General features: G+C 41.2%; 1 protein-coding gene across 1 annotated transcript in view; it reads right to left on the reverse strand.

Annotated features, from left to right (window-relative positions):
* Positions 1-14528, reverse strand: part of LOC140651467 (uncharacterized) — a 39911-nt gene that overhangs the window by 11921 nt on the left and 13462 nt on the right. The window contains exons 6-7 of the mRNA XM_072860939.1: positions 12151-12261; positions 10481-10659 (exon numbers count right to left, since the gene is read on the reverse strand). Coding sequence (XP_072717040.1) covers positions 10481-10659; positions 12151-12261 — 290 coding nt within the window. The remainder of the gene's footprint in view (positions 1-10480; positions 10660-12150; positions 12262-14528) is intronic.

Genomic DNA, 14528 nt, shown 5'->3' on the forward strand with positions numbered 1-14528 from the left:
ACAAAATTTTTGTAAATAAACTTTCTGTAAAGTGCCCTGTTCCCATGTACAGAAAAGGCAATTGTAGAAAGAAAAGGGAACAGTTTAGGTCTGCATTTAAATTTCCTCTCTGTGTTTAGGGAGGGCTTTCACTTGTTCCATGAGGCCTGGGTGCAAAGTGACCTATCTTTATGTGAATAAAGGATAGAAGGAAGACTGGAATCCATCTGGTTATACGAGGTGTGTAAATGTTGCTGTTGAATCTTATTTGAAATAGAAAGAAATAGCAAATTGATTCCAGGTGTTCTGAATAGGGCAGAGGGTGAGAACGGAATGATTTACAAACACAAAATACCCTAATAGAGACAACCAAGGAACAGTAATTTCCTTCACAGAGACACCACTAATTAAAGAATATTCAATGAGGAAAGCATTCTGCTGTTGAGAAAAAGTGAAGGTTAGGGACCCCTTTGAATGTAAATAGCACTGTATAATTATCTGAACAATACTTAATTGCCAGTGTGCTGGCTGTGTTACACTGCAATAAATAGAGAAGATAAAATTCTGTTGAGCTATTGAAATGGACTGGCTTCATAATGGAAACAGGAATATGACCTAACATCTGATCATTTAGGTGATGTAATAGCTGTTTACCAGGCTGGGTTCTAATTGCTTTTGCATGTTAAGAAATGCACATCTTTGTTCCCACTGCCCTCATCTCAGCTTTGAGAAACTTTGCCTTAGTCACTCACACTACACCTGAGGGCTTCCCAGAGGTATTAAACTTGTGAGTCTAAGAAATGCAAATTGTAATTATTTTTTAAACTGACATTATTATTTATAATCACAGTGAAGACTGACAAAAAGCACATCCCTCCCCTTCACTGCTGCCACTGTGTTCAGCGAGAGTACTTCCCAAGATTATGTGTTGCAGTTTTCTTACAGCATGTTTCAGAGCATTACAACCATGAACTGTCATGAAGGCCATTTCTCTGAGGCTTGGGCTACATGTGAAGGTGAATTTACTCTTTATTCACAGTTCAGTCTCTTGCTACATCTGAATCTCTAAAGCATGCTGTTTTTTACTGTCAGGACAGCGATTTCCACCTTAACTACTCCTTCAAACTTACGTGCTCCTAATTCCTTCTTATCACAGTTTCTTCTTTTGACTTTCCTACTTTGAGTCCATACAAAATGCTGGCAGAAAAGTAATACTCTTTAGACATTTATTCCTAATTACTATTGTTCCGCATCATTCTGAGCTGAGGGAACTGGAGATAGAAATGGAATAAATGACAAAAGTAACATAGGGACCTGACAGACAAAGCTGATTTGACTAGAATACATCAGTCTCTGATTTCTGGAAAGGAAGTCTGCAAGGGAGATAGGTACATTCATAACACTTTCCTGTTTGGAGCCAGTCATCTTTATAGCTTCTCCTAGACCATGACCTCAGTGATATTTACTTCGTATTTTCATTTTCAGGTATTAGATTGGCTATCTGTCTCACTATCCTCTTTCCCAGGGTCTATTTATGGCAAAGGGACAGGAAATAATTCCTAGGAACACAGCAAGACACAAACCAGAGGGAAGCTAGGGCATTGTTACAGACATGATCTTTTGTTAATTCTTTTAATTTTACCAACTCTATCTTTTTTTTCCTCTTTTTTTACCCACAAAATAACTTGTTATACATATTTTTTTAACCAGTCTTACAAAGCAAGAAAGCAATGATGAATTGAAACTAAGAAATTCTGGCTTTGGCTGCCATTTTTAGTGGATTTGTAAATCCCAGCATTTAATTAGCTGAGCTCCTTACATGATGGATATTTGTAATGAGGAATTTTGGGAAACATGTTTTTGGCTATAATGCTTTCTTTATCCTTGTGCTTTCCTATTGAGCCTAGAACACTGTTAGCTCTCTAAGCAGGTATGTCCTCATGATAGGGGAATGCATGCTCCACAGCCTTTAAACTGCTTATTGGCCCATTTGTTCCTGGGCCCCAGGAATTATAGTCCTTCTTTTTAACAGGTTAGCAAGACCAGTATTTTTTTATCCTGAAGGATGCAGCACGTTGTAAAGTTTCCAAGTTAGCTGACAGGTTCTAAAAGCCACTTGGTGATGGCAGCTCAGAGATCTGTGTGAACTTATGTAATCCGTTGAGCTGATGCTCTAGTGCTATGGCTAGGTTGCTTTTGTTATCTTACTGGTCTCATGTAAAGCTGATTAAGGTTCCTCTGTCCTACACTGCAGTCTTCACCATAGACATTTTGTGGTGACTTTGCAGTCACTTTACTGTGCTGAGCAGCAGATACTAGTTTTAGAGGAGCAGACACTGCTGTCTGTAAAGAAAGGATCAATGCTTAGCTATGCTGATGTGCTTTCAGCTTTCCCTGAAAAAATGTGTAAGTTCAAGCACAAGAAACTTGATTGCTTATACTTGCCTCAGGGTAGGGCCTACGTGTACATCATTGTCTATCTCCTCACTACGTCCAGTTATCTCTTCTTTAGGAGAAAAACTGGGCATGTTGGCAAAGAAGGAAATAGCACGTTTGAGAAGATCCAGTGATCTGGACAATGGGGGATCAGAACTGTAGAGTGTATAGTGGAACTCCACTGCTGCTAAGTGTAGGCAAAAATATTATAAATCATTATATCTCCAATGATCTCAGCAATTTACACAAAACAAGGTTCTAACCCAATGTGCCCAATATTTCTGCTATGAGGTGGCAAACATAGCTATGTCCACTGAAGTAAAAAATGTGTTTTAGTTACTTATATAGATTCTTCATATAAGTATATGATGGTATATAACTTCAAGATCAGCAGCAGCATCTGTGTGAGGGAAAACAAAATGACCTTGTATGTAAAGTGACTGAATCTGTTGCAACAGCTATCACTTCATCAATGTGTGATTAGAGATGAGTCTGAAACAGCAGCAATTATATGTGTGAGTCAATATGTAAAAAGCTCTAGAAACATCAATCTCTTTCTTAATGTAGGTGGGAAAAGGAAAGCTCAGGATGGATAATTTCTGCCTGTAAATAGCCATGATGAGGAAATGTAGCTCTCTGTGTTTCTTGATATGGACTAAAGCAGAAGATGAAACACCCTTTCCTTTCTCCACGACAAAACATTATATACACCTCTTCAGGCATAAATATAAGGCCTGGTTATCTTCTTACATAGGTGGAAATCAGGCATTGCTGGAGTCACTGGAATTACACCAATGTAAGTTGTTATTCTTAACATCAGAATCAAGACCTGAAAATTGATGACTCTGGTTAGTTTGTTGGATACTGACATGCAGATTATCCTGAACTATTTTTGTCTCCCTGAATTATTCTTGCCTTCAATTAACTGTTTCAAAGAACATCTTACATCCACTAAGTGGAAAAATTTTTCCTCCTGAGTGAGGCAAGGCCAGGAACATGTTTCCAACTTAATCATGCAGCTGACGTGTTACATAAATGCTGTGTTAAACTAAGAACACTATTTGTAATGCCCTTAGAAAAGAAAGTGGGATGAGCAGCATCTTATGCGTTGTCCTTATGCTCTCATACTAAATCATACCAAAAGAAAGAAGTGCCAACGAGTCCAATTGAGCTCCTTCTTACTTCATTTGGGCATTGGATCTCTCAGGAGTGAAGAATCACAGAATCACAGAGTTGTATAGGTTGGAAAAGACCTTTAAGATCATCGAGTCCAACCGTAAACCTAACACTACCAAGACCACCACTATACCATGTCCCTAAGCACCTCATCCAAACATTTTTTAAAGACTTCCATGGATGGCGACTCAACCACTTCACTGGGCAGCTTGTTCCAATGCTTGATAACACCTTCAGTGAAGTAAAATTTCCTAATAATCCAGTCTAAACCTCCCCTGGCGCAACTTGAGGCCATTTCCTTTCATCCTATCATTTGTTACCTGGGAGAAGAGACTGACCCTCACCTCGCTACAACCTCCTTTCAGGTAGCTGTAGAGAGCAATAAGGTCTCCCCTGAGCCTCCTTTTCTCCAGGCTAAACAACCCCAGTTCCCTCAGCCGCTCCTCATAAGAATTATGCTCTAGACCCTTCACCAGCTTCGTTGCCCTTCTTTGGACATGCTCCAGCACCTCAATGTCTTTCTTGTAGTGAGGGGCCCAAAACTGAACGCAGTATTCAAGGTGTGGCCTCACCAGTGCCGAGTACAGGGGCACGATCACTTCCCTAGTCCGGCTGGCCACGCTATTTTTGATACAAGCCAGGATGCCATTGGCTTTCTTGGCCACCTGGGCACACTGCTGGCTCATATTCAGGCAGCTGTCAATCAACACCCCCAGGTCCTTTTCTGCCAGGCAGCTTTCCAGCCACTCTTCCCCAAGCCTGTAGCGTTGCATGGGGTTGTTGTAACCCAAGTGCAGGACGTGGCTCTTAGCCTTGTTGAATCTCACACAGTGGGCCTTGGCCCATTGATCCAGCCTGTCCAGGTCCCTCTGCAGAGCCTTCCTACCCTCAATCAACAGTCCTGCACAACTTGGTGTCATCTGCAAACTTACTGAGGGTGCACTCAATCCCTTCATCCAGATTACTGATAAAGATATTAAACAGGAGTGGCTCCAACACAGAGCCCTGGGGAATACCACTTGTGACTGGCCACCAACTGGAGTAAACTCCATTCACCACCACTCTTTGGACCCAGCCATCCAGTCAGTTCTTTACCCAGCAAAGAGTACACCCATCCAAGCCATGAGCAGCCAGTTTCTCCAGGAGAAAGCTGTGGGAAACAGTGTCAAAGGCTTTACTGAAGTCTAGCTAGACAACATCCACAGCCTTCCCCTCATCCATTAGGCGGGTCACCCTGTCGTAGAAGGAGATCAGGTTGGTCAAGCAGGACCTGCCTTTCCTAAACCCATGCTGGCTGGGCTTGATACCTTGGTTATCCTCTACATGCTGTGTGATGGCACTCAGGATGATCTGCTCCATCAGCTTCTCCGGTGCCGAGGTCAGGCTGACAGGCCTGTAGTTCCCCGGGTCCTCCTTCTGGCCCTTCTTGTAGATGGGTGTCACATTCACTAATCTCCAGTCACCTGGGACCTCCCCAGTTAGCCAGGACTGCTGGTAAATGATGGAAAGGGGCTTGGTGAGCACATCTACCACTTCCTTCAGTACTCTTGGGTGGATCTCATCAGGCCCCATAGACTTGTGAGTGTCTAAGTGGTGCAGCAGGTCACTAACCATTTCCCCCTGGATTATTTGGGCTCCATTCTGGTCCCCATCTCTATCTTCCAACTCAGGGGGCTGGGTACCCAGAGAACAATTGGCCCTGCTATTAAAGACTGAGGCAAAGAAGGCATTAAATACCTCAGCCTTCTCCTCATCCTTTGTCACTGTGTTCCCTCCCCCGTCTACTAGAAGCTGGAGATTCTCCTTGGCTCTCCTTTTGCTGCTAATGTATTTGAAGAAGTATTTTTTGTTGTCTTTTACAGCAGCAGCCAGATTGAGCTCTAGCTCAGCTTTGGCCCTTCTAATTTTCTCCCTGCACAGCCTTGCTACACCTTTGTAGTCCTCTTGACTTGCCTGCCCCTTCTTCCAGAGGTTGTAGACTCTCCTCTTTTTCCTGAGTTCTAGCCAAAGCTCTCTATTCAGCCAGGCCGGTCTTCCTCCCTGCCGGTTCATCTTTCAGCACCTGGGGACAGCCTGCTTTTGTGACTTTAGGACTTCCTCCTTAAAGAATGTCCAGCCTTCCTGGACTGCTTTGCCCTTTAGGGCTGCCTCCCAGGGAACTCTGTCGACCAGTCTCCTAAAGGGGCCAAAGGCTGCCCTCAGAAGTCTAAGGTGACAGTTTTGCTGACCCCCCTCACCACTTCTTCAAGTATCAAAAACTCTATCATTTCGTGATCACTCTGCCCAAGACGGCCTCCAACCATCACATGGCTCACAACTCCTTCCCTGTTTGTGAACAAGAGGTCCAGTGGGGCACCTTCCCTAGTTGGCTCACTCACCAGCTGTGTCAGGAAGTTATCTGCCACACACTCCAGGAACCTCCTAGACTGTTTCCTGTCTGCTGTATTGTATTTCCAGCAGACATCCGGTAGGTTGAGGTCCCCCACAAGAACAAGGGCTAGCGATCGTGAGGCTTCTCCCAGCTACTTATAGAATAGTTCGTCAGTCTCCTCATCCTGGTTGGGTGGTCTGTAACAGACTCCCACCACAATATCTGCCTTGTTGGCCTTCCCCCTCATTCTTACCCATAGACACTCCACCCTATCGTCACCATCATCAAGATCTAAACTATCCAGACACTCCCTAACGTATAGGGCTATCCCACCACCTCTCCTGCCTCACCTATCCCTCCTGAAAAGTTTATAGCCATCCATGGCTGCACTCCAGTTGTGTGAGTCATCCCACCATGTTTCTGTGATGGCAACCATATCATAGTTTTCCTGATGTACAATGGCTTCCAACTCCTCCTGCCTGTTGCCTGTGCTGCACGCATTGGTGTAGAGGCACTTCAGCTGGGCTGTCGTCCATGTCTCCTTCATAGAGGAACACCCCTTGTGTGCTTTGAGGTGTTTCACTGGCATTTCTCTCTTGTCTCCTATTGCCTCAGTATCCCCTAGCTCAACTCTGTTCAACTTCAGCTGTGCACCAGTGTACCCAGCACATCTCAGAGACACAGGCTGAGTGCCCTCACGGGCACCCGCTCCCTCTAACCGTGGCACGTCGTCCCTCAGCTTCTCACGGGCAAGCCTGATATTACTCCCCTCCCTCTTCGAGTCTAGTTTAAAGCTCTGTCAATGAACCCTGCAAGTTCCTGAGCAGAGATTCTGTTTCCCCTTTGAGAAAGATGAATCCCATCAGACGCCAGCAAGCCTGGTGCTGTGTAGGCCATCCTGTTATCAAAAAACCCAAATCCATGGCGATGACACCAGCCACGGAGCCATGCGTTAATAGACTGGGTACCTCTGTTCCTTCTAGTGTCACTGCCCACAACTGGAAGGAGAGAGGAGAAAATAACCTGTGCTCCCGAGTCCCTTACTAGCCGTCCCAAGGCCCTGAAGTCTCTTTTGATTGCTCTAGGACTTTGTGTTGCAGCTTCATCGCCCCCCACATGGAAGAGCAGTAGAGGGTAATAGTCTGAGGGCTGTACCAGGCTAGGGAGTATCCTCGTGATATCCTTCACCCGGGCCCCAGGGAGGCAGCAGACTTCCCTAAGAGGAGGATCCGTCCGGCATATCGGACCCTCGGTTCCCCTCAGAAACGAGTCGCCCACAACTATAACCCGTCTTCTCTTCCTTGTGGAGGTGGTGTTCATATGAGAAGTATGCTCTTCTGACCTAGGCAACACCTCTGGTGTAGATGGACTGTCATCCCCATCATCATGGGGGGATGGACATGTCATCCCCATCAAAGAAGTGTATTTGCATTTAAGTATCCTTCTGTCTTACTAAATGACTCTTCAGAATACTCTGTAAGCACATGAGGCAGTGAAGAAGGTCCTTGTGCTTTCAGTTGCTAAAATAGTACTGCAATATTTCAGTGTATTCTTTAGAATCCAGAGACACAAAGAGAGCAGCTGACAAAAAAATGGTATGAAGTAATTTTAAAAGTGGTTGAATGGCACTAGTCTTGGATAATGCAAGAAAATAAGCAGTAGTTATTACTATAAAGTGTTTATGCAGTGCTTTAAATTTATTTACTCTTTTTAAGCAAAAGCAAACGCACTCTTTCAATGGCTAAAGAGCCTATGATCAAAACATAAGGCTGGTATGATTGAAATAGTTATTTTTTCAGTGCAGTAAATAAGACAAAGCTAGTTGGCGAAGAAAAGATAGGCTTAAAAAGAAACCTGCTAGTTGAAAAAAATAAAAGAAAATTTAATTAAATATTAATGAATGTAAGATTATGGGGCACTTTCTAATCCTCAAACCAATTTATCTAACACTCTTTGTCTTCAGAGGTACTTAACTGATTGGAAAGTGGAGAGTGTTTAAAAGGCATAACTAGATTTTTTTATTTTACATTTCAGGAGTTTGGTGAAGGACCTGACTAGGGTAAAATAAAAACTTCTCTTCAAACAAATGTTTGTATATGTTTCTATATGTTTGTATCCTTTTCCAGTGTGTGATTTGCTTGCTTATTTGTTTTTGTTTTGAGACCAGAATAAGTAGTACTGAAATAATGATGATGGAAAGCCAGACTACTTTGTTGTACACCCAGTGGTTCTGCAGCATAACCCTGATTAGATGGCTAGTGTGTATATCATGGCATATGCAGAGAAATAAGCCTACCAGATATTCTGCTGGAAATGTCAGGTGGATAGAGAATTGTAGAAGAGACAACTCCTTCTATAATTTTTAATTACCTTTCACAAAATGTCTTTTTTTGCACAGAAGTGTTTGATTTTGATCAAGAAGCTTAAATGTTGAAAGCTTGATTAATTTCAGTTCGGATATGAAACTGCAGTGCCTCATGTGAATTCTTTTCTTTGTTTTAACAGTATTGTCCATGAAAAACTACGCTTAGGATCACCAGGAGGAGGGACCAGAATGCATTGTGGGGGGTATCAGAGATCTTGAACTATAAAGATTAACTCATGCAGTCCTCAAAGTACAGTCCTTGGAAAGCATTGCATCAGCATCTTTCAGGTAGAAATAATTTGGTTTCTAGTTTTTACTAAAAACGAAAAAATTTCAAGTGAGGATTTTACTGGAGTGGCTCTATTATTCATGTAAAAATGACCAAACAGGCAAACATATATGAGCAAAAAATGAAATACATAGATGGGAGACTGATGTATGAAATAGAGAGATGGCATACTAGAAAAAAACAGTATAAAGCTAGATTCATTATCAGGAGTGAAGCCTGCAGCACTAGCTTCCCTATTGTCTTCTGTTGGTTGAACTTCCTTAACACCATCTTGTTGTCTAGATTATATTCATGTTTATTGCAAAATTATGCTGGTATGTCCACATATGTATATGGGTACAGGTATATCTACATCCTTCATGTGCTGACTTGACCAAAAGGTGCATGACCATGTTAGCAAAGATAAAAACTACTTACAGGTCAAGGACTTGGTGCCATGCTCAGGTTCTCACGTAGTTTTTGATCAAGGGTGGACATGGGTGTATTTCACTGATGTGTTCAAATTGTGTGTCGGAGACAAACACATTTCTACCTGTTTCTAACCAGCTGATATTTCCACTGATGCCCTTCCTAGGTTAGCTAGAAGATTTCCTGGAAGCTACATGGGCTTCACCTAGTGATAAATCCCTCACCGAGGCAAATTTTCTCAGCTTCACTAAGTTTTCTTGAAACCAGGTTAAAATGAATGCTAAGTGGATGACCTTGAATCTTTTTTACAAGCTGTAAAATGTTTTACCACAGAAAGCCCTGAAAGCTTTGAAATCAATCTGTTCAATTTTATAGGCATAACTTTCCCAATGAATAACTTCATCACGAAGCTACACAGGGGAAGGGATTAGTAACTTGTAATTACATGCAGCACCCGCTGACCGCCTCACAGACCACAGTAAAACGCTACTGTAGGGCAGGTAAGTCCACCGGCTCCGCCGCGGCCAGGGCTGTGAGCCGTGCCCGCTGCCCGCTGCCCGCTGCCCGCGCCCCCACCTGCTGGGCGCGGGCCGGCCGGCGCGCGCTGCCGCCTCCCGGAGCTGTCCAGCGCCGCCCTGACTGAACCCGCCGGACAGTCACCCCCGTAGGTAACTGCTTCAAGGGAAAACTCCCTGTTTTTTTCCTTTTTAAATGCGATGTCTTTATTTATTCATTTATTTAGTGGCGAATAACTGTGTAGAATACTCAAATGTTTGTAGCTGAGATAACCGTGAAGCCACTGATTTAGTGCCATTAAGACTCACTATACAACTAGAGGGTTGTAAATTATGCCACACTAAAATGGACCCTCAGGATAAAGACAAGTAAAAAATTTATCTTCATGAAGCACCTGCTTTACTCCTTTTTTGGACGTCTACTGTTAGATGAAGTTAAAGTCTTGTATACTACTTAGGAGTACTAAGTACTATACGGGTCCCTGCTCGCATGACAGAGAATGAAGTGCTGGGCAATGCTACTCTGAAGAAACTTCCCAATATGTTTCTGTGCAAGTCTATAGCTTATTCACAGACACAAAGAAATCTCATGATCATGCCTGTTTAAGAAAATACATATAATGGTAGATGGAATACACATCTGAAACTACTTCATCTCATCCAAAGCCTCCCAGAGCCTATTCAATTCATAGACTTCTTGATGATCAGAACTATGGATTAAATGTGAATCCATAAAAGCCTGACAGTGTCTATGTCTGTGACTAGGATATAGGAAGGCAGAACTGCTCAACAAGCCTCCTCTATATACCACATACAAAAACATCTTTAGTGCTGGTGTTACTCTGTAAATACTACAAGTCAAGATAATGAATTGGAGTACAATACTGCTGCACTTCGTAGTTCAGGACACAGCTTGCTTCCTCACCAGCCTCCCTCCTTACCTTCTTGTGTTTGTAATAGTGTAGGTAGCCATTATGTTTCAGCACAAACCACCTCTTTCTCCAGCCCTTCAATATCGCTGACTGTGTTCGTTTGTGCAAATATCCTCGGCAGGTAGGTCTGGGGGTGTTAGGGTAACGGCTGATATCTGATCCTACCACCATAGTCAGGATATCAGGACCTAAAATATTACATGAAGAATGTGAAAACATAGGTCAAAACTATAATCCAGTCTGTCAATATTTTTGAATATACCTATAGGGTACAGAGCAGGAAGGCAGTATTCTATCCCATGCCCTTCTCCTCCCAATGTAGCATCTAGAAGCAGCAAGGAGCAGAGCAGCCTAGGAAATGGTGAATTAAATCAAGCAATATTTGGCCTTCTTTCAACAGAATGGGTGTACATAAACTGGGGTTTATAGAAAAATTGCTGGGAATGCTCTTAGGGTCACTTTCAGTCTCTGTTATTTTACATATACTCTTGAGAATTCTTTCTTTTCCATGTCTTGGAGTCTACTAACCTTTTCTGCTATCTGTGCCCCTCACTGAGGGGATTTGCTGTTGGAGACTAACCTGTGCTAAAGTTTCTACTTATAATTTGCAAAAGGTAAGTGCTCAAAGGAGATGTTAAGTTGCAAGATTGTCTGAAAACTTGTTATTGTTATCAAAAATGAGGCAGAATTTCATAATGTTCGCTGATGCTATCAATACATCTATGGCTTTGACTCTAAAGGCCTGAAATTCTGATTATATCAGATACTACTTCAGAGCAGGTGGCAATGCCTTAAAGAGGATTGAGAAATGTGACTATGAGGTATTTTCACTTGCAAAACATTTGCTGGATTTCTCTTTTGGGGACATCTGACTTTGCGAATGCTGCCTGTGTGCCAAGATTTAGGCCAAGGGGTGTTCTCTGAGGAGTTAAAAATACCCAGTAATCAGAGATTTATCTACTAAAAGACTTGACATACTCTTAAATGTAACAGTGTGAATGGCACCTCTATAACTAAAGAACTTGGTATGTGTCAAGTTAAATTTGTCACTGTCTTGTAAAAGCATTTTAATTTATTGAATTTCCTGTGAGCCCTTGTCAAAACTATATCTGGGATAAATAAAAGAACTGCAGTAGCTTAACTTTCAGCATGCAAACATGGGTATCTTTGGGTTTTAGTCATCAAAATTCTAGGAAGAATATACATGATTAATATCACTGACTCCTTGTTTCTGTGGTGCTGCAAAAGGGTGCCTCATGAAACCACCTCTCTGCTCTCCTGACTAGACTTCAGGTCTTGCTGACACAAAAATAACCACTGGGTGCACTGAACCAATCTGTGAAGTTTCTCCCTGAGGAAGCATAAGGCATAAATAAGGTATTGGTGTCTCTGCAGTCACTTTCAGGACTTTCTCAGTCGCTTTCTTTAAGGCAGGAGAGCGAAAAGCGTTACTGTCACATGTGCTTTGGGGAATATTTTGTATGTCCATTTTCTTCTGTGTTCCTAGCAAGGTCTAGATAAAAAAGTGAGTTAGGCAATGCTGCTGCATTAAATACTAATGTATTAAACTGTTAATTAAGATTTCTGTTGCATCCATCACCCGCCTTGTCTGGATGTATTTGGAGCATTGTACAGCAATCCTGACCCATCCGTGTAATTTATTGTGATCTCAAACTTACCTTTCCTTGCCAGATTGGCAGCTTCTGAATGTGGCATGCTGGCGACATCAGTTCCATTGACTGCTATCAGGATATCGCCGACCTGAAGCCCTGCTTCTTCAGCTGCACTGTCTGGAATAAAAAAACCATTTTATTTAGAGTTAGGATATCAAGCATGTCTGTGTAATCAAGCTTTTCTAGCAAAACAGATGTCTGTCCAACCAGTCAAGGATTATGGTTTGGGACCTTCATGATGACAACTTGGAGGTGGAGCAAGTTTTTCTGAGCAACCTGTTAGTTGCCTGTAAATGAAACTTCAGGATTTAGGTACTGGTTCAAGACCAGACCAGATCACTGGCAGTGGAGAAATTTCATTAAAAAAGCCATTAGGACTTAAATGCTTTAAGATGCAAATAGGCATTTCAGTATCTGAACATTTTGGCCTGAATTGCAAACAAAGATCTGGTGCAATGTTCAGTAGAGAAAACATCTATTATTATGGTTTCTCTTGCTGGTTAACAGAATTTGGCTACAGTATTTTGTGGATTTTGTCTTTAAGAGGAAATAACATAGTAAGTTAACAAAGGGTCAGTGAAGGAGGGACTGAATCAGATTTGTTAATATATGAACCTTTGTTTATTTGCTAACTGTTGCAAAGCACATGCACACCTAATAAAGTAGGGCTCAGACACATGCCAGACAGGAATAGAGGCAAATTAGGGAAGTGATAAATATGCTCCATTCAGAGGCACCAATACACAGTGTCTTAAATCCCAGTTACAAATTTCTCAGACACAGTCTTTTCCTTCTCATTTATAATTAAGCATTCCTAAGGTACTGTGAAAAAAATGTTTTTGGAAAATATTGTTCCATGTCCATACTATTTAATGTGTATTTTAAAAGATTTTGTACCCTATCATGCAGTAAATGCGATCATTCAGTGTATTTCTGAGGATGCTTACAAGTTGTAGGGAAGAGATTAGTAAAAGCTTAATAATAAACAGGCACAAAAAAGCCATGGTTCACTCTAATGTGTATTACAAATAATTTTCAAATCTGCACATGCCCGCATGTTTTGATTTGTTCTGGCCCTGAGGATCTTATACAAGACTTTATGATCATAAGTGGTCTTTAAAATATTATTAAAATAATGTCTCAGTGTGCAAACAAAAAGGGATACAAATGCAATTTTTATGTCTGTTTTTGTGAAATGAGTCATATTTTGAGAAAACAGACTTGTACTAGAAGTTTGTCTGTGAAAAAGAATAGGTCTTTCTGTTGTTGGTGTTGCTGTTTTAAAACAACTGCATTTGAAAAAAACCCATGCAAATAAATTTAAGAGGAGTGATATACAATATGAGTAGGTGTTTTGCTATATCTAATTTTAATTAGTAGGTTACAGGGTAAATTGGTATGTATTAGGGCTAATATTGTATGCATGACCTACGATTTATCTATATTTAGATAAAAAACCTTCCCACATTCTAATCTGAAAGACCTCTTCGGAGGTTATACTCTTTGATTTAAGAACACTAAGGGAATCTGCATGTTTACAATTGGGAAATAATCTAAAACTTAATGTTGGAGAGAAGAAACATTTCTTTGCAACAGAGATAACTTTGTATCAATAGGTACTGAAATTCCCAGCAATCTGAGAATAACAGCTAGCTGTCCAAGCACAAACACATCATCACAGTTGTGCTATTTAGACAAATGATGGCTGAGCCCAGTAATTTTTTTTTCTTAAAATAATCACCAATGAACGATACTGATCTTTAACCTTGTAGTCAAAAGTAACATTCTAATAAGACGAGCAGAATGAGTTTTTTCATTCAAAATTACTTTCTCAGATTCACAGTATATCACTTTTCACATAAGTTATACTATGAAGATTATCTAGTCTCAAGGACTATAAAAAAGTATTCTGGGCTCAAATTAGGTAGCTCTTTCAGGATAAAGAACATTACATAGCCACTTTAGCCACAGTTTAATCTTACTAAGTCCTTTGTATAGTATTCTGTAAGCAAAGGGTTTTTAGATTTACATTATTGGCAAAGCTTCAGTTGACAATGGAAATTGTATTCAGACATGTATGAATACAGAATGATCTCCAGGATCCGGTGTCAAAATCATGTTTATTTTCATGTAGTTTACAGTAAAAGATTAAGAGATCCTTTGATAAACAATAGGCATAGCCATAAAGAAAGTAAAGTAACCACTTCCAACATTTTCCCTTATTTCTTTTGAATAGGTTTGTGCTTTGCCTGAGTTCCTCTTCTGGACTGAAGGCTTTATTTTTAGTATTTAATAAGTAGAACATTTGCTCTGAGGCAACAAGTTAGAATGACTTTTAGAACTGAAAAGCAGTGTCATGCAAAAAGTATAACTGAGGTATAAAT

This window comes from Ciconia boyciana, chromosome 4 (genome assembly GCF_034638445.1).
Source record: "Ciconia boyciana chromosome 4, ASM3463844v1, whole genome shotgun sequence".
NCBI classification, from domain to species: Eukaryota; Metazoa; Chordata; class Aves; order Ciconiiformes; family Ciconiidae; genus Ciconia; species Ciconia boyciana.